At 36.7% G+C, this 21,705-nt stretch overlaps 1 protein-coding gene across 5 annotated transcripts in view; it reads left to right on the forward strand.

The window, feature by feature from the left end:
* kn (EBF transcription factor knot) overlaps window positions 1–21,446 on the forward strand; it is a 77,634-nt gene extending 56,188 nt beyond the window's left edge. Inside the window, exons 1-9 of one of the 5 annotated variants that reach the window (XR_016138323.1) lie at window positions 1,995–2,245; window positions 11,144–11,225; window positions 13,141–13,273; window positions 16,421–16,575; window positions 16,656–16,782; window positions 16,908–17,210; window positions 17,520–17,786; window positions 18,432–18,662; window positions 19,407–19,543. Coding sequence is in view for 2 of the 5 variants with exons in the window: in XM_011647357.3 (XP_011645659.2) it covers window positions 11,144–11,225; window positions 13,141–13,273; window positions 16,421–16,575; window positions 16,656–16,782; window positions 16,908–17,210; window positions 17,520–17,786; window positions 19,421–19,533 (1,180 nt within the window). In the remaining 3 variants the exon portion in view is untranslated. Of the gene's footprint in view, window positions 1–1,994; window positions 2,246–11,143; window positions 11,226–13,140; window positions 13,274–16,420; window positions 16,576–16,655; window positions 16,783–16,907; window positions 17,211–17,519; window positions 17,787–18,431; window positions 18,663–19,406 lie in introns of those variants that run through there. The other 4 variants (XR_016138315.1, XR_016138314.1, XM_011647358.2 and 1 more) reach the window with 4 other exon arrangements.
* Window positions 21,447–21,705: the final 259 nt, after the last annotated feature.

Below are 21,705 nucleotides of genomic sequence, written 5' to 3' on the forward strand. Positions count from 1 at the left end.
ACCTCTTTCTACCAGTATTCGAGTTCTAAACACTCGGCGCAAGCGCAAGACAGCACGACGTCCTCGACATTGGCTTCGCTCTTTATACTTCGTCTCGACGCAAACGTTCCTTTACACATAGGGTGTCTTCAGATTCTTTATACTTGTTTTTTATATAAATTTCTTAACACGTTTAAATATCTTTTTTTTTTTTAAATATTAAACATTACATTTTGTTTCCTACTTTAAATAGATTTTATTAAAATTTTAATTTCATACTCTTAGCTATAAATGCATAAAATTCTATGTTGAAAAAGAAAGTACATAATTGATTTTTATCTAAAAAAAAATTAAATATTGCAAAATTAAAAAATAAAAATAAATGCCTCAATATACATATAATGTTTTGGTAGTAACACTCTATTGCATACATGCATTTTAAAAGGAAGTTTGTATAATTTCCAACCAGCAAGTGGACAGAAAAGAATTTTCCCTTTATTTTTAATATGATCTCATATTTTAAAATATACTTGAGACAAGAGGGGGGCGAGATAGAAAGAGAAAAGGAATACACAATAGGAATAGACAATAGAAAAAAGTGCCTTTAATCTAAAAATATTATTTAATATTAATTATCAAATGAATTTTTTTTTAATAAGAATGTTTCTCTCGTGACATCCTTTCTTTCGTCTTTAAGAAGTTCAGTGTTACGCAAGCTCGCAAGTTAATAAAATGGTATATTTAGAGAAGTGCATCCCTTTGTAAGAGGTTTAGCGAGTGAGACACTAGAATCATACGCAAAGCACTTTCACCGGTTGACGCGTAGACTCAGTTGGGTTACACGCGGCACGATGAACGGTAACGGTGTGGCGGTCGGGTTGTCAGCACCAGTAAGTTATTTAGCGGTTGAGGTCGTAGCAGTTGGCAGTGCTGTCTAATTGTAACGACACCTTTGGGACCGGTATCACTCCCCGCATGCCCACCAAACCACCCACTTTCCACCCTCATGATCGTTGAAGCGCTCAGGCAGCCTCTCGTGTTCGCCCGCTCTCGCTCGCTCTCGCTCGCTCTTGCCTGCTCTCGCCGTCCGTTCCTGGGTGTCGGAAACCCTCAGACGCCGTAAACCAAAAATACGACGACACTTTGTCGAAGCGTCCGCGTCTCGTCCGTCTTGGCTTCTCTAAAAAGGAAACACGGAGGTAGCAAAGAGTCGTTAGTCGAGCGCGCGCCGTCCGCGCGACTAAAGCCTTTAAGTCTCGGATGTACTGATATCGTCTTCGCGGTTTAAGGTCGTTTAATCTCGCGACACATTACACTTAGTTTTGTAGTTGAGCAGCAAACAGCTTTTCAAAATATTAAACATTATTTCTCGCACAGTTTCACACTTTTGATCGGGACGTCGGAATGGATTATTAAGCGGAAGCTCATTGTCTTTATTTGTTGGCAGTCGTGATATTTAGTCGGAGAATGCTACGTATATACTTTGTCGTTTGATAAAACATTTCAATACATAACAAATGTCAGATTTAACATCAAAGATTTAGCATCAAATCAAAACAGATTTGTTTTATATCCATAAGCATATAAAATGTGTTTTAATAATTTTTTAAATTTTATTCATCAATATTTTATATTAATGCTATTAAAGAGAATATTAAAGAGAAGGTATAGAAGAGATATGAAATGGTAGCTTTTTAACCAAATATTTTAAAGAAGTGTCGTGCAAGTAAGATTAAACCATTTTCTGGATTTTAAAAACTTTGAAACTTATAAAAAATAGATTTGAAAAATGTTGGCTATTTCCTACATAAAATATGAAAGAAATTAGTATCTTTTCCATTATTTTAAAATAATTTTGAAGATGTATATGACAATGAATAGAATATGCGAAACGAGAACGTATCGTCGACTGGCTTGTCGCCTCGTAATCGCGCGACTCGAAAACCGGATCTGTCTCATAAACTTTCGTGCAAGCATGGACGTTTGCTTTATTGCCGGAGCTTCTGATATCGCAGCGGTTGGTAGCAACATCAGTAGAAAGGCAGGCAGGCAGCATTATCTTCTCAGTGAGGGTGAGAGAGGGCGAATGCCCTCCCCATGAGATCACCATGGCAACCCCTACACGGCCCGCCACGGCGTCGTGTCCTGCGTGCTTCCATGTCCTGCCAGCATGGCGACTGCTAACCTCCCTAAGTCCTCAAGCGAAGAACGATAATTCGTGTCGTCAACTTGCATCAAAAGTCACTGCATTTACTTTCAAAAACAGGTAATATTCTAATAATTTTTAAGTATATAATTTGTGAGAAAATATTCCAGCAAATTACATGTAATTGCATCTTTGTACAGCGAGATAATTTCGTGTGTATTTTTATGTACGTATGTATGTGTATGTAAATATGTGTAAATGCAAAAATTACAAAAAGTGACGCATTTTATTATGAATTGTGCAAAGTTAAAAGAAATAAATTAAATCTCATTTCCTGTAAAAGTAAGTGTAGATTATAAAGAGATATTTATTTACTGTGTCTAAAAGTAAAGAAAATAAAATTTAAAAGGAATCTAATTTCAAAATTTTTTTTCTATATTCACGGATAGATTAAATTTATAGAGGTGACGATTCTTAATTGTAAAAGTAATTAGCTTTGCTTGCCAAGTCCACTCATTCAGCGATTCTTTATACCGCCACTCATCGGCACGGAGGAGCGTCCATAGGGAGAAATTAAAAACGTGCCTCCGGGCGGAATTAAGACATATTTTTTAATAAAGCCCGATAGAGATCGCATTCATTGAGGTGACTTTTTCTCTTGGTAAGCAGTAATTTCATCAACGCAATTATGTTAATCGACAAATTGTCACAGGTATAAAGAGTTTTACAATGAAAAGAATTGAAGTAAAAATTATAAAAAATTTTATAAATATATCTTTTCACAATCGTTGAAAGAAGAAAAAATTGTTATTCACAAATGTAGCATTTTGACGAGACAGTTTACAAATCATAGTGATTTCACAAATTCTCAGTAAGAAAATATATAGTTCTGTAACATAGAACTTACAAAAAACATAAATTTACGGTAACCAGAAAGAAAAGGCCTTTTCAGGTAATGGTCGAAATAAGAATGAAACGCTTGAAAGTTAGCGGAGGAATGAGAGATTGTGCCGAGTTTCGAAGTAAGTGCACTCCTCAAAGCAGGTTGCAGATTCTACAGGGAGGGGATAGGTGCTCCCTCGGTAAGCCTGTTAAGGAAGGATTCGCGAGTTTCCTCAAAGGAGCCGCGAATATTAAAATCACATTTTAGCTCCCCTAGTTTGACGACAAACTCCGCGAGCAGGCAACGAGGTTAGCCGGGATTAAGCGAGCTTCCGTTGACAAACTTACGGCATGTTACAACCGTGTACATTGACACGCGCCGCTTTAAATTGTCTGCAAATGAGAAATTCTCACGGTGTTGTGAAAATTGATTGAGCGTGCATCATCTTCTAGCTATTAATAAAAATTGAAGCTAAATACTTCTAATAAGTTTCAAAAATTATGGCTTATAAATTATCACCTTTTATCGTCGCATTAGATCGATTTAGAATTTACTGCTACTTTGCTCAACTGTCTAGCTATCGTTTCACATGAAATTTTATTCGCTTTAATTCAGCAGCGAGATAAAATACCACTTAATTAATTTATTCTACTGCCACTGCGTTTTAAAAACGGTAACATTTATAATAGTAATTAAAAATATGTTAAATGTAATTTCAACTTTAAATTTGTTGTTCCATCGCGTGCAGAGACGCGTTTGGTGTCTTAAAGCAGAGACGCGATTGTACGAGAGACGTACTGAACTGTCTACTGAATTCTTCCACTTTGAAAAAAAGAGATAGATATTGTACCGTTTTGCATATTCCTCCAACATATCATACGGCAGGATGTTGTGATATGCGTGTTGCTTCTCTGTCTTCCGCAGTCACATGATGTACGGGAGCATGCGCGACTTACGGTCGTTTTTGTCGATATTTGACAGCGGTAACTTGAGAGACTCCTAACCGCCCCTACTGCGCTCTCAGGGGACTCCGTATCTAAATGCAGGCATTAATAAATCGTGCGTACACTCGTATACCGGCGCGGGAATCGTCGTCGGCGTTAAGTTAGTTTACGCGGTTGGAGGTTCTGATGCATTTATGGAAATACCCCGCTCCTTGTCCGAGCGCTGTGTGCCCAAGGCACAGAGAGATAATTCAACAATTTTCGCAGTTCGCACGTCACGCTACGGTTACACGACTATCCAGCGCCAGACACGATGAAAATTCGACGTAATCGTACCAGAAATAATCGTGGAACTGCCCGATCTCGTAGCAAAAATAATAAAATTACCTATGTCAAGAAAAAATTATTAAATTGTGTTAAGAATTCTTACAAAATTCTCTTTTTGTTAAATTAATAAAAAAAAAAAAAGAATTTACATCGCGGTATAATTTCAGTGAATTTAATTTTTGACATCATAAGTACGAAAAATACACACTATAACTTGTACCAGTTCCCACACCTTTTTATAGATATTTATAAAAATTTTTTAAATACCTTGTCATTCTATTGATTTCAATTTTTACTTAGAGATATAAGTAAGCAAATATAGAGAAAAAAATTTTGTATAATTTACATGATGATTCTTTATAATACAATTCTAAACATTATGGATAAGAAATAGAATTGATGTAGGATCTGCGGCTTTCCTCCAGCTTATCTCGGATATGCCGTATGATTTATCCTTCCTTGGGCACGCGGTGTTAAGCACAGTCACGTTGTCGACATAAGCTAAGTTGGAGCTTACGCCAGTTAATAGCTACGACCAACTATGCGATACGTGGTAAATCGTCGGTTGATGCGCCGTACGTGCAAGGCAAATCTAGTTATGGTAGCCGGCCTCTCAAGCCGTCTTGCGGCTAATGTGATAGACTGCCATTAGGGGTATCTCGCTGTCGTAGCGAGGGGTCGACGTAACATAGGGCGGGGGTGAGCGGCTGTACAACGCTGGGGCTACGACAGGATACGTTAGTTCCAGGGCCATGCTACCTAGTAAGACGTATTACTTAGGTATGAATTATGCAATACCTCGGCAATGCCTGCCGAATAGCCTTAGCTTCAGCCGTCTTAGAACTTAGCAAACGGTATCCTCCCTATCGGCAGGAATTTGGTTAAGATACCCGTCTTTACACACGTAGTCGGTCGCCTGATTTCCTTTCGTAAACACGATGGCATCCACTCAAGATACAAGACACTCTCGGAACACAGCTGAAGGCAAGTGCAAGATTACGTAATAACGTAATGTCGCTATTGGCTATCGAATGTCCTGGTTAGAGAAGATGTAATTACAACCTGAGAAGCACCTCAAAATATACACACACATATACACACACACACACACACACACACACACACACACACACACACACACACACACACACACACACACACACACACACACATACATATGTTTGTAATTATAATTAAAGTTATTATTAGTAAAAATTATTCACCGCGTTTCTCTCTAGGAAAAGCACATTCTGTTTAACTGTAACACGATGAGCATATTAACTCATTCTTCGCGTACAATTGGACGTAAATTTATTCTACTGCCGATTCTTGGCTGGACAACTATTTACATTCTGATAAGAGGATGTTAAACAATGATGTCTCCCTTTCTAATGGAACTAAACGTTTCATACGTCGTTATATTTTCTCAGCTTTCCTGACCCGTTGCCTCCTGTATAAATTAAATTTACCTATGTTTAATCGGTGCTCATTGTAGAAATATTCCGCTTCCTGAGATCTAATTCTTGGAGTTTAATTATACACAATTAAAATTTACTTTTCATACGCTTGATTAATTTTATGATATTTCATGAATAAAAATGAAGCTATTTAGTATAAAAATTATTTTTATGACTTTATCCACGATCGACATTTACAATATCATTACTGTAATTACCGTTGCTCAAATCAAGTATCAGAGCGATGAGACAATCTCCTGTTGTACAGAATGCCTTTATTCCTGGAAAATGATTTCCTGTATTAACCGATAGTTACGCGCGATCCTTCTTAGCCGACTCTATAATACTTCCTGAGGAGAGAATCCGAAGGAACGAGTCGGTAGATGCTAGATGACGGCAGTGTAGAAAGGGAGAGGGAGGATGCTAGGGAGTTAGTGGCGTAATGGAGGCTAGTTAAACATTAAGCATCCCCAGATACCTCGCTAACCTCTTACTAACCCTGGTTAAGGTGTATGCAAGGTATACAGCTCTAGGTGGTTTCCTATACCTTACGGACCTTCGTACACATTCTTACTAATTGACGTCTTCCTCGTCTGCATTATGCACTCGTGATTACTCCCGAGCATTCTCTTACTTAAATATATCCGATCGAGTAGAAATTATCGGTATTGCTTACAAAAGTTGTTTCGAGATGGAAGTTTGCGTTGCACTTATTACACTACCGATATACTATTCTCTTCGATTACATAACAGATACATATTAATTTTACATTTTTATAATTATTTTATTAAACATTTTTTGCCTTTTTATAAATAAAATAAATATAATTTTTTCATACATAAACAATTCCAAAAGTATCGTTTTTTCGTTATTCATTTCTTATGAACAAAATTCATTATCTAATTGATTATTTAACAATCTTCAACAGAATAATTTTTGTAGTATTTTGATATTTTTTTTCCTAATAACAGGATGTTTAGATTCTAATTCTAGGAACTAAAAAAATGGTAATGAAGCTATCCCCTGGCACTAGTTGCCAAGATGTAATGACTCAGACACATTAGTAGGTGATTAGCACACTATTGGGCACGCCTATTCGAAAAGATTCTGTTGTGTAAGCAGACCCTTCTCAATATGTGATGTTTTTTTCTGATCACGTAAAAATTCGGTGCGGATTACAATTAAAACATCGAGACTCGTCAGTAATAATTCCTGTTTTTTTTTTTTTTTTTACACAAAAGATCAAGCATAAATACAGCGAAAAGAAACAAGACGCATCATTACGGATCTCTTCCGTTGAATTTTCGTCACATTATATCCGCTCTTTTATGGTGTCAAAGAAGAGAGGCGTACAGAGAGAACCGAAAACATGATTAAAGATTCTCCGGTGTGGGAGAAAATGGATTTCTGATACGCGTAATGCCACCCTATTTGGAACTATTACGCGTGAGTCCCCAAGTAAGCTCCCTATATCCATTCAGCCCCTGCTGGAAATATATTTACTAGATCAGAAGGTACTTACTTGCGACTTGGCACCCGCGAATGCCGTACCGGGTGGCATGTAAACAAGAAAAAGGGGGAGTCTTTGCAATTTTATCATTATCCTTCAAATTTTTTGTACTATACATACATATGAATGTATATATAATTAACATATAAATTGTAATTTTATAAGTTGTAAACTTTATCACTGGAACAAAGAAACTTTATCTATAAATCACGTCCATCAGGGTAAAAGCGTGAAAATTTTTTTTTGGTCGTTGTGTCGATGGTTTCCACGGAGAAAAGAACATCGGCGTTACGGTACGGCGAGAAAAATCGCTAATTGGTACACGGAAAATATAAACAAAACTACCGTGCGAATACCGATGATTTACTGCAAGGTTTGATTGAATTCATTCGACTCTGTTTACTCGTTTGCTGCTCGTACAACTCTCGCCCTTCGCGGGCCTCCGATGTTTAGCCTTTTTTTTCATTTATACCGTTGATTTTTTCCTCACTCACTCGTTCATCCGCTCCGACGTTGCAAAGTTGCTTGCTGTAAAACTGGAAACAGCGAACGATACGAACGTTTTCTACTACAAGCCACCACGCTCCCCTGCAGTCCCGTTGCAGCTACCAACCCTCACTTCGCCTACTACTTCGTTTTATTCTATTTGATCCGAGGGAATGGAAAGGTATGCAAGCTCCAAAGGGTAGACTAGGTATGATTTTGCAATCGAATCGCTTCTGTATATTTCCCTCCGTGTCAATTCGTTAGCGAACGCGAACAACCAAAGACGTCAAGCAAATTGCAGTAAAAATATAAAGTTAGCTTAAGATTATAATGCCATAAAATGAAATTAAAAAATAAGCTTTTTTCATATGTAAATAATATTTTAATCGACGATAATATTTACTTAATAAAGTGAAATACACTTTCTGTAACATTTGAAAATAAAACTTTAATTATTAATAAAATTTATAAATTTGTATAATATTAATTTGAATGTTAAAAAATGAAATATTATGTTTTATATAACTGTTTTAATGATTAACAGATTGAATAAAAATAATTTGAAAAATCGAAGAATATATATTTATATAAATATATATTCGCACATATTGCGTATGCTTATACTTATATAATTAGAAATTTATACTTGAAAAAGTATCTTATAATTGAAATAAAGATAATTCGAAGTAATGTTCCAAGTGTAAAGTGTATCTATTGGATGTCCTGAACGGTGATTCGAAATAGGTTTTTTTCGAAGAGACTGCCACGAATTCGCGAAGGCCGCCAACGGAAGAGAAAAATCTAATAGACTATCGGAATCGAATTTGATCCCCTGTAAGAAACTAGCCCTTCTTCTTGCACGCGTTCGCGTTACGACACCATCGATACTGCCGCCCCATCGAGTCCGGAATGAAATCCAGTTCGCATTTGAATCAGTCGGTAACGCAATCCATTAGCCCCTAACAGCCAATACTTCGAGGACGCGCGGAAGGAAACGACCTCGTGTAACGAAAAAAGAAAGAGGAATAAAGTGGCACGGCAATGGCGCGACGGGAGCGTCGTAAATGATTAGTGTTGCCGATGAACGAATCCCATAAAAAAAAAGCGAAGATCTATAGCCCACCTATCTTTCCTTTGCCGATCCTGCGCCCTTCCTCCCTCCTCATAGAACTCTCCCGCGTAAGTAGGGTCATTTTGTTAGCGTCAAATTCTCTGAAAGCGGATCGCCCGATTTCTTTGCTAGAAGCGATGGGTGCAAAACGCGCTGGCCGGAATATTTCAATTACTATGGACTTTTCCAAACAGATAATATCATTTTTTTTAATATTTTGTCTCTTTTTTTTTTTTTTATTTTTGTTTCTCCGCGGCTTGTATTAATAATTGTGAAATACTTTGAAAAATGTATGTAAAGTATTTAAGTAAGTATAATTTAAGTATACATTATCTTATCGAATGATCGGAATAAATGCAATGTAGATATTCTGTCGCTAGCGCGTTTTATTAAATAACAGTGTGACACACACGATTTCAATATAGATACAAAGTGAAACGTTCTCGATTCAAGAGCGGTTGCCGACTCGTTTCCGTTGTCGTCGGCGTCGTTAAAGGGGCGTCTTCGCGCTGTTCTCGCAATATCGTAGGTGCAAGTACGGTCGATGGTATTCCTATCTGTAAACGATTACAGGTAGCGTAGTCGAGCGACGCCTCAGGCGCGACGAAGATACCGTGTTTAGAGCAAGATCCACGGCCGCGATAAGCCAAGGTACAATGCTTTGAATACCCATCCAGCATCGCGATAACATCTTAACGTTCTCTAAGAGTAAACGAAATTAAATTCGCTCGACTCCGCGAGCGCGCAGGAACGCGCGCGACATTAGACTGAACTCTCTCGCGCGAATATCCACCTGAATCCCATGCCTGGATGCGAAAAACGTATGTAACACGAGATCGATACGTTTCTTTCCCTTTCTCTTTCTGTATCACCGAATTTCCCACCCTCTCGTACATCGTCTCGCCCTTCATCCTTCGCTTCGACTCAGTCGACATTCTCTTTCGCGCGCCGCTGTTTCGTTTTTGCTTTTCACTTTCGAGCTTTATGAATTTTTAACAAGTGGATTAGATACTTTCGTGAATCATAATATCGTGTTAGTTCAAAAATTTTATGAACTATGTAATTAAAATCTTCTGCGCTATTCTTTGAAGAAATTACTAAACATCTTTTATTTTCTTTTATGCATATCTTAATAGACACTAAAGATATTTGAGACAACAATTAAATTGAACATAAAATTTACTTATAGAATCAAGTATACTAATCATGATCTATCCGCAATTTTGATATTTGATATATATCCTCTAAGTGATAAAGCAAAAGTACAGAAAAACATTATTTTAAGATATGTGTTTGATTTTTTGCATGACGTCTCCAATACGTACCATAGACGCACTGTTCGGAGGAAATGACAATGGCGTCCCATGGGACAAAAAGCCTACCAGCTACGTAGTAAACCCCTCCTTCTTGCCAGCGTCGTCGTCGGCGTTGTCTCAGCCCTCCTGATTGTTTCCTACACATTTCCTTCGCTTTTTCGATCCTTCTCGGTCTGGCGTTCGGTTACCTGATCTCCAAATTCTCCCTCAGTCAACTCCTTCCATCTATGTAAGCACAAACCTCATAGTAAGTGAGATGCGTAAAAAAAATACTTGAAATTCAATATTCTTAGTGATTTACATAATTCATGAAAATTGAGCCGAAGGCTTTTTGGCAGAATTCCTACACATATACTTTTATATCCCAAAATTTTATCTTATGTAATTTTTCCGTAAATATTTATAAGTAAATAACATAACATAACATGATTTCATGACATTTTCAATATCTTGAAAATGTGCTTATTAATGTCTTTTTCCTATAACTAATATTGAAAAATATATTATACGTAAATTTCTTTCAAAATAATTATTTGTCCTTTGATTTGTCACAGTGCATTGAAATGTTTATAACAATATTTTCAATAAATATATAGATAATTTTTTTATATTATATAAAATAATCTCTCTGTTTAAAATAAAATATAAAATAAAAAGAACTTAGAATTAAAAAAATAATAATTTTTTTTCTTGTAAAAATATATTTTAAAACTGTCCTTTAACATTGTGTCGGGACAATGAAGTACGCACATATTTTGTGTAGTACACAATGCCGCACGGGCCTAAAGGTCGAGAAGCACGTCGGGAGTTTAATCTAGAGAAATGCTGAATAATAGATGACAGTGGAACGGGGCTCGCGATTGGCTTATACAATATTCAGCCTTGCTTTCCGGCCAAGTTCGCGTTCTAATTAAGTTCCTGGCGTTGAAGAGCGTTAAGCACCTTGTCAACCGTTTAACTCTGCGTCCCCTCTCTGCTTGCAGATTCTTCCTCAAGTTCTTTCTAAAATGTAACCAAAATTGTCTCAAGAACGCTGGAAATCCACGTGACATGAGGCGTTTCCAGGTAAGTTGTTGCTTGTACTTACCATCTAAACATAAATCTATCTTAAATATAAACCTGTATGATCCATGTTTAATAAATTTAATGTTATTTTTATACATCAAACGGTTTTAATTAAATTTTCAAAACTGAAACATCTTATCAGAGAGATAAATATTATTTAATCCATTAATGGATTTCTTTATTTTTTTAATATCAATATATTGACAATAATAAGAAAAAAATTTTCATTGTAGATACGAAAAGATACGAAAACAATCTCATATTCATAACATAATTTATCTGACGCGATTTACGGCTCTGTTTGAGATACAGTTAATCGCTTCCAGCTTTCCACCCACTTAATTCAAAGACGTTCGTGCTGCAATGCTGAAATGCACACTACGCGAGACACACACTTCCGTCATTCAAGTCACGATCCGCGAAATTATAGGGGCGGACAGACGGAGACGAGAATGCCGAAATTCCGCCACAACGTCGCGTGATGCCTACTATCGCAGAAAACATCGTTCTTCTCGCAATTTTTGAGATTTTACATATTTGAGAAATTTTACTATTATTACTCCATAAATAATAAAATATGAATATGAAATTTATATTTACAAAAAAATAAAAACGAATACTCTAATTTAATAATAATTCAATTGATCGAATTTTCCATTAAGCAAATGTAATCCGGAAATTACCAATTAGCTCTCAGTGAAACGTAATCCCTCTGAATCAGTTCCGCATTCTCTCGTTCCCTCCCTTACAATTCCTACTTACCGAAAATCATATCCCTTCTTCTACTCCCCTAGCAAACAAAAGCTAAAATTAAAAAATAAATAAAATCTGTGGTGAAAGAGAGCCTAATATCCTCTGTGTGACTCACTTCTTTTTATATCGTTTGATTCTTTTATTTTTCCTCTTTTTATACGTCAGAAACAATGACAAACTGAAATTAGAATACTCATCGTACTTTCGAATTTGTTTCTGAATTGCTTACTGCTCAAAGTTGCGAATTAAAATTTTTTTAGTGCAATCTTCACGAAAATTTTTCCCTCCGTGGGGCAGCAAAGCGTAGGTTATCGTCGCTTTACTCTAAGTTGGCGGTGGTGTTGCTCGCCGAGTAATATCACCAGCACGCGAGAAAGTTGCGAAGTTGCGAAGGACAAAACTTTCGGGCATTTTCCAGCCGCTCGCTCGATTTTATAAACGTTCTTCCTACTTTACCGCAAAAATCTGTTCAACGCCCCAAAACGTATGCGAAGAACGACGTGAATGTTTAAGCAAGTAATTTTGTTTAGTTTATTAAAAATCTCGTAACTTACATTGTATTTTATATTAATTTTAATATTATATTAATAACATATAAAATTATAATGTTATATTAAGGATGATTATATATATCTTAATGTGACTATACTCCATAGTCTCGCGCGATTATGTCTGCTTCATATGTCGTACGTGAAAGTCACGAATTGCAGTAGTATCCAATGCAGCAAATCGAGTTGTGCATGCTCGTTCACGGGAGATATGATGAACTTGGCTCGGTGTATGACGCGCATGAGAGAAATGCAATATTATTCACGGTAGCATCTATCGCACGGCACACCTTTCTACGCTACACTAAGCCAGATATAAACGATACACTACGTAAACTTTACAATGATCGACGTTAATTTAGTAATTTTCTTTTCAAATATTAAATTATACCCTTACATTTTTTAAAAAGTATTAAATGTTGCGGAGCTTGTCGTTTAATTGACAATTTTCAAAAATACTCTCAAATGCGCGTTTCAAGTTTTATTAGTACATATAAATACAGAATAATTTTATTATTAATTTATTACATTAATTAATTATTTTATTTTTACATTAATCGTCACTCGTGCCTTATACTTCTTTTACATTGACAAATTTCGATTTTGTCTAACAGGTGGTCATATCTACGCAAGTGGGAGTAGAAGGACCATTGCTTGCGGTCTCGGATAACATGTTCGTCCACAATAATAGCAAGCACGGACGCAGGGCGAAACGCCTGGACCCTAGTGATCCTGGCGAGTACAATAGTAAGTATGATCCATAAATATTATCAATTAATCAGTATCGTTGAAGAGATAATTTATGCGGAACAGGGCATCGATATCGTCTGCATATTTAATTGTGAAACTGCACGAGCATTTACACGATAATTCGATTTGCCCGTAAACAGCAATTGGCCCGACGTGCAGTTTTTTTGTTATTTAATTTTGCATTTAGCTGCTATATTCCCCGACAGTAATTGCAGCCAGCCTTCACCGTGCTACAACAAAGCACTCGCAGAAAATATGATAATTAATTAACGGACGATAATTAAAAAGCCCGGTGCGCACATTAAACGCCCTCATTTATTCAACGCATCGATTTTTCACGGCTGATATGATTCACGTGCATAAGCTTTCAACGTTTGTCGATCAAAATCGACTTTCCGAGCGACTCACGTTCGAGGCATTGCTATTCGAATGCTCGCGGCGTGTTGTTTCTCTCGTGCGCGGCGCCCTTCCGGCGAGGGGTGGGGTCAGTTTTCTTCGAGATCGGCATAACGACTCGGGAGCCGTGACGGGGCGGAATCGTAAGAGGGTTGCAAGAGGGCGCAACGGTAGAATGGGATATATGGAGTCATAGGGCAATTCAGCAAAGTTTGGCGTCGGTCGCGCATACAAACGGCTGATATCGCGCGGCCACCCCCTCGACTGCTCGCTCCTCTCTCGCGCAGGCTTCTTCCTCCGTCTTTTCTTCCTATCTATGCCAAGACAAGATGTAAATCAATGGGATGCGGGGAAACGAAGGATCCACGCTCCGTTCCGCGCTCCTTGTTCCTCGGTCTTATTTCCCTTCACTCTACTCGCTCGAATTTCGCCCAAGTGCCTGTCCCCCTTCTTCCCGCCGCGGATTCCAAGGTTCTCGTCTCCACCCGCCGCCGCGTCAGTTTCTTCTTTTTGCCTGGTTGGCTGCCGCGAAGCGCAAAGACACGGAAAGAAAGAGAGTGGAATTGGCCCGCTTCTCTCATCTCGATCTCTGCTTCTCTCATTCAGTTTCCTCCTCTGTCGTTCTCGCGTCCTCCTCCTCCTCCTCCTCCACCTCCGTGGTTGCCGCGGCGCGTTGGTTTGTGAATGCTAAGTTTAAGCTATCTCGCGCCGCCCTCCTGGAGCCCCTGCGACGCCAATGAAGGTACCAACACATCCACTCTTTCCAAATCCCCCCGCGAGCTATCCCCCGAAACGCCGAAACGAGCATACCAATGAGACAGGAAACGCGAGAGAAAGGGGAGGAACGTAGAACGCAGGTATCTCGTGGATTTTGCTGTCATTGTGAACGAATTCTCCCAGTTGCTGTACAAATCAAATCTTGATTGTCCATGAAATTTGAAACGTTTACTTACGGTCTATCTCTCTGATACATCGTTTTATAACTCCTTTTTTTATTTGATAAGAGACAACTGCAATTTTCATCTTATGGACTTTGTCTTGTCTCATTTTATACTTTCTTTTTCTATAAATTTAATTTATGAATATGAAGGAGAAAAGATTATAAATTTTATAAAAACTTTTTAAACTTATTTTATGTAACAAGAAATAAAACAGTGTTCTTATTTATGTATAGAGAAATAAACTGAGAACTTTATTACCACAATTCAGTATGGAAAAATATTTGCTGTTTTATAATTGAATGTAGAAGATATGATTGATTTTATAATATGATACTTGCTTATATCGAGATAAAACCCAGTTTTTCTAACAAATTTCTCGAGTCTTTACCACGCGAACGAAGTTATCGCGATCTCGCAGTGATCAAAGAGAATCGGGCCGAACGTGTCGGAGTACAACGGCTCTTCGACTTCGACGATAGTTCGGTGGCACAAAAGGGGCTCGGGAGGGTTGGAAATAACACCCCTTACCATTCAGTGGCGCGGAGGATTTTATTTATTCCGGGTTGGTACGCTTGTTCCTTGGCCTCCTCTACTGAATCCCTCTTTTCAACCCTCCACCACCTCTTCTTCTCTCCCTCGCGGCGGCCCGCACCGCGCTGTTCGACAATTCTCTACCAGGATGGTTGCCAACACGGTCAGCTCTCTTTAACGACTTTCTTGTACATTGAACGCAATAAATACCGGTGTCCCATTGAGGAATCTCCATTTGCATAGGATCACATTTACAACTTTCTAACGCTTCCGGTATGACCGTCACTTCTTTGTTTTTATATTCAAAAGCGAAATTGCATATCATACAATTTTCTCGATCATATTACATAGATTTAATTTTATTATAATAATAATTAACATAAGTTTGTATTGTAAATTTTATATTTAAAATATTTTATTAATTTCTACATTATTAATTTGATAGTTATTTTATTATTAGCCTAAATTATATAATGAATAATTCCTAATTATGAAAAAAGATCTTACAGCGATAACATATATAAGAATATCCTTTAAATACATCCGGATATAAATAACGCTGCGATCTTTCAAGCCGCCGAGATTTATCAATGTGACGGCACATAAGCACTCGAAGTGGAAAGTGTTTGAGCATCACTGAGAGCAATATACCATGATGTCAGCCACTCTGCCGTGGCTCCGCTTCGCCCAGGGTCGGTGTGCCGGGGGTGGCTTGGCTTCGCCGGGGTACAAAATGATATCATTGGGTTATAAATTCCAAGCAGAGACACCGGCGGCCCGATCGTCCTCTCCCCTTCCTTCTTGTTACAACCCTTCTCCCGAGCTCTCCGATCCTCTTCCTCACACTCTCTCTTTCTCTCGTCGCCTCATTCTCTCTTTCCGCTGTTCTCCTTCATAGTTTCTCTTTCATTTTCCACCTCTTTCCCTCCTTCACGAATCCCACGACCTCGAAAACTTGCCTGTCACGCCAGAAAATATATTTGCCACTCGGCCTCAACCGAATAAACAGAATATTCAGATAATTTTCTATATCCTATTCTCTCCCTCTCGTCAGTCGCAAGTTATTTTTGTTTTATCTAATTCTCAACTTGTACTTTTTTGTTTTATTACTTTTAATTTTTTCATAATGAGAAAACTGATCATTAATAATTTAAGGTTAAATAATTTGACAAATTGACAGGAAATTTCAACACCACGTGAATTTTATGTGAATTTAACTAAATTCTGAATTGATTAAGTGTAGAAAATACAATAGTATTTTATGTTGTAAACCTAGGTTTATATCCACCAATACCTCTCCAAACGCCGTGCATAAAAGCGATATCGCCTAATGAAGGTTGGACGACGGGTGGATCTACTGTTATAATCATCGGTGAAAATTTCTTCGACGGATTGCAAGTAGTTTTCGGGTCGATGCTAGTTTGGAGCGAGGTCAGTAATTTACAAAATAATTGAAGATCTCTAACACTACATAAATACAAAAATGTATTCATCGCACACTTTTATTATAGTTTATCACCCCACATGCAATCAAAGTACAGGCGCCGGCACGACAAATACCCGGCGTGGTTGATGTAACGTTACATTACAAAAGCAAGCAATTTTGTAAAGGAGCACCCGGTAGATTTGTCTACGTTTGTAAGTACAAAAAACGCATCCGCCGCGTATCTACATTATACATAAATTTATGCAAATAATAATTGTTACGCACAAAAGTTATGACATTACAGCAAAAGCAAACAAATCTTTGCTGAATTTTTCAGCGGTAAACGAACCCACAATCGACTACGGCTTCCAAAGGTTACAGAAACTCGTTCCACGGCATCCCGGTGACCCCGAGAAACTTCCAAAGGAGATAGTATTGAAGAGGGCGGCGGATTTAGCAGAAGCCATTTATAGTATGCCTAAAACCGGAAACATGGGGATCTCAGGGGCGCCCAGAAGTCCGGGTTCAGTGCACGCACCCGCACCTCCTACATCCAGTTCAGCAACGGCCTTTAATTCGTATACGGGGCAACTTGCAGTGACGGTGCAGGAAAATGGTAGCGCGGCAAAATGGACTGACGGTATGTACGATGTATTTTCTATCAACAGCATTGCGTCGAAATATCTTCCACAATCGCGCGATCACCCTATCATCTTCATAAATATTAAATATTTGTTATATAATTTAATAGTATAAATGATTTGTGTTGTGTGTGTGTGTGTGTGTGTGTGTGTGTGTGTGTGTGTGTGTGAGAGAGAGAGAGAGATTCCTTTTCCGTAGAGATTTGTACCAATCAAGACGCAGTTATCCCTGAGTTAAATTTAATAGGCAACCACTCACGACTTGAAATACTGACGAGTTCGTCTGACGGGCAGGTTTCTATTTCTAGACGGTAGTTCCGTGACGACAGGAGCTGCTGCTGACGGAGGAGGCGGTGGCGGCGGCGGCGGTGGTGGCGGCGGTGGTAGTGTCGGTGGAGCCAACGTCGGTGGCACCGCCGACGCCTATAGACAAAGCAGCAGCGCAAGTCCACGTGGTGTCGTAACCGGCGGTGGTTATTGCGGTAGTTCAGCCAGCACACCACACAGTCACAGTACTAACGGAAGTTATTCTGTTGCCAATCCGTATACCGGCAGCCCGACTCTCTACACCTCGCGTAAGTCTCCTGTCCTCTCTTTCTCTTTTTCTATTCCTGCAGACGATCCCATGTCTGTGCAGTATCACTGCACACCCACAAAATTCAAGTTGTGCCGAGATCAAAATCAATTTTTTACATCGCAATGCAACTAGTATATCAGAATCAGTTAAAAGTTGATTAATATTAATGTAAATAATTTTTTAACACAATAAAGAAAATATTATGAATGTTTGATAAATGTTGCAAATTATTGTCAAGATTCAACATTCGTAATATTATCTTTGTTATAATACTTATATAAATTTAATCAATATTCTTATTATACATGATGATTTTAAAATCTTTTTCAATTTTATATATAATTACTTCTGTTAAATATAACATCCGTAATATAACATCCTTTTTACATAATAAGAATATGTAGCAAAATGTAAAATATTATATTATATTACATTAGCAACATGTTTAGATAAATCAGAATATAGATATAAAACATTTTGCGTTATTAACACCGATGTCTTCGACACAACTCGAAACAACTCAAAGAAGACATAACACTCATATACGTTTTTATGTATCCAGCACGCATGCTCTTTTTCTACTTAATGTTACCTTTTAATGCACGCACTTATGATTTTCCTTTATATGGAATTTTCGTTTTAGCGCACGAACAATACGGCATATTCTATACATCCGGGGACGGGAGTGCGTTCGCCCCCGTAGTACGACCACCGACCACCTCAGTCCCACCGCACTGGCCCACACAGCACCACCTCGCCACAGCCGCCCAGTAACCGCTAACCGTCCACCATCACCACCAACACCACCATCATCACCATCACCATCACCCTATGCACTGCGATTAAAGAATTATGAAAGACGACATTTGAAAATGTATGTACATTTATTTACGACGCGGTAGTAATCTTAATTTAATCGCAGAAAATTGCTAATTTTCCAGTCGAATTTAAGTCTTGGCTTTTCTCATAAGATCCTCTCGCGTTTTTAAATATTTATATAATTGATTTAATTAATCATGAATTATTTGCAATTACAATATTTAATTATAATTTTTTTATCAAAATTAGTGGACACATTTTATAATAGACAAAATAAGCTGTATTTATATAAATTTTTAATATGATATACGTACGCATATATCATAAAGCAATTGAAAAATGAATAAAATTATTTTTATATATAATTTTTTCTCAATATAAACAGAAACTTTGACATATACCACCCGCTATCTTTCTCTATTCATTTGACAAGTTATCAAGAACAAATACAAATCTTCAATTGCACACGTTTGTCTCAAGAAATAAAAGCTTTAATTAAACATAATTATTGAATAAACAAATTTGCGAATAATAATTCCGCAAGAAATAAGAAAATATGTACATCTTACGACTGTTTTTAATTTTTTTATCAAGTAAACAATTTTTTTTTCTTTTTCTTCTTCTGTTTTGTAAATATATTTTAACATTAATTTATAAAAAATTTGTAGGATTTTGTTCAAATAATTTTATACTTACAAATATAAAATTAGTGTGCTTTTCGCCGCTTTTTTATTTATTAATTGTACCATAGCATTTAACTTATAGCATAATTATAGCACTACTAATATATAACCGACAGTGGGCATGTTGCAGGATTAGGAGAAGTGGTCGGATCACCATTCAACATGAATCCATTTATGTTACCCACCTGCAATCAAGGATACTCAGCTGCTGCCAGTCCGCTGCTCTCGTCAAATGGCAAATAGTGCTACGAGATGTAAGCTCCGACGAAGATGTCGTAAACTGTAGCATTCATGGAAACATTATACAATTCAACGAATTGGTATATGCGAATTGAATAATTATTCGGATAATAATTACATAAATAATCCAGATAATTATCGCATTGTCGTACGTACATTGCTTTCACGAATGTGAATTACTTTTATCCGTGGCTCCTTTTCCTTTTGACTTGTTAGTAAAAAGGAAAAAGAATCATATGTGTCATCATCATTTTCGTCGGAGTTGAAACCAACAATTTCGTAAAGAATCAGGCGAATCAGTGCAAAAATCTAAGACAACTCACTTGTAACGATCATCAATGATCGTATTAGTTAAGAAACGATACATATCGAACAACGAGAAGGTGTCTTTCTATAAATTTAAGAGCTCGGTCATGATTCGGATGGTATTTGTACTTATAAATGTAACATTTTTCATTTTATTTTACAACAATTTTAAGAATTTATAATTAATATACATTCTTGTATAAATAATAATTTTGAATAATTTAATTTGTTTTGATATTAAAAAATATGCTTATAATATAAATTTTATATATTTTTTATTGAAATTATTTCTCTGTTTAAACAAATTAAATAATGATTAAATTACAATATTCAATTTGCTTGATCAATATATAAAAACTATTCTTTTCAATAATAATTATGTTGAAATGTTCTTTTTATTATTTTCATTAATATAATAATAATAATAATAATAATACGCTTGATTCATTTATAATATTATTAACAAACAATATTTACCACAGAATATTTAAAATCTTTATTTTAAACAAAAATTTAACGATTTGTAAATTTTTAAAGCCAATTGCATGAACCGAGCAAGAAAGCTGAGATGGTATCAAATATTTTATATCATTCAAACAGAGGCTGATGAAGATGGAAAGAAATTGACACCACTCGACGGACATATCGCTTATCGATAAATAACAGATACCATAGTTTTAGAGAGCATTTTCGACTTCGAAATTTTAACTTCCTACCCTGCAATTTATGACTAACCAGTATCGCCTAGTTAGTGTAACGTGTAACGTAATTTGTAAAATACTTGTAAATATTGTTACAATGTACAAAAAGAAAACTATTTCTAAGAATCCAACGAAATGACATTGACGTCACTTTAGAGTGAAAATTATTATACATAGATGTAAATAAACGTAGGATGTACGTAGCGTATCCGTATAATTGCGTCAGCGGCATCCAATCTTTTAACGTAATTCCGATCAGGAATGCACAAGTTTACGTCTCCATATCTATTTTGCGGATGAAACATTGAATTTGTTGCAATCCGTTTCATTCCTCGCTTTAGAGCGAAATCTAGATAAATGTCCAATATCTAGCAAAGAAATCAGGCCAAAAACGTTAAAAAGTTGGATCGAATGCGACCTGTATAAAACGTATATAGTTGATTTGGATCGTTTGATAAGCCGGCCCGAAACAAATCTCATACAACTCACGAAAGTATACGAAGCATATACCAGATTGAAATTCCCAGTTAGTCCAAAACTTTTGCAGCAATTTTACGAGCGTAGATCGTATCGTTTGTCAAAACGAAGATACCGTTAAAAATTATTATTATGAAGAGTTCCTTTTTGCATATCGACAGACTTGGTATGTACTTTTCTTCTAGAAAGTGCATTCTTCGTCCCGGAGCCGAGCGCTCTGTGATCATGTGATGTTGATTATATATATATATATATTATATATATGTATATTGATTGTACTTTGGTTCAATCACGTCACGTCATCTTTTATGAGACGCGTTGTTCTTGTACGCACATGATATGCACACTCGTGCGTATAGACACACTCGTCGGTGTATATTGAAATAAATTAAACTTACTTTTTGAGAGAATTAAAAATCTTGATAATAGAAATGTTTTTATACCGTCTTTGATTCTTTGCCCGTCTCATCTTTAGCTAAAACAGCGGTATATAATCCTCAATGTAAGTATGTTTTAATTCTTTTTTAATAGTTTAACTTTTTTTTTAAATAAATATCAAAGAATTTAAATTTATCTATAGAATATATCTTATGTAACATATACATACGTTTTTATATTTTATGAAAAATTTTTAGATTTAATAATTAAAAATTAGTAGAGCTGAAATGAGTAGAAAAGAAATGTAAATTTC

This window comes from Pogonomyrmex barbatus, unplaced genomic scaffold (assembly GCF_055798465.1).
Source record: "Pogonomyrmex barbatus isolate J1 unplaced genomic scaffold, ASM5579846v1 scaffold1, whole genome shotgun sequence".
NCBI classification, from domain to species: Eukaryota; Metazoa; Arthropoda; class Insecta; order Hymenoptera; family Formicidae; genus Pogonomyrmex; species Pogonomyrmex barbatus.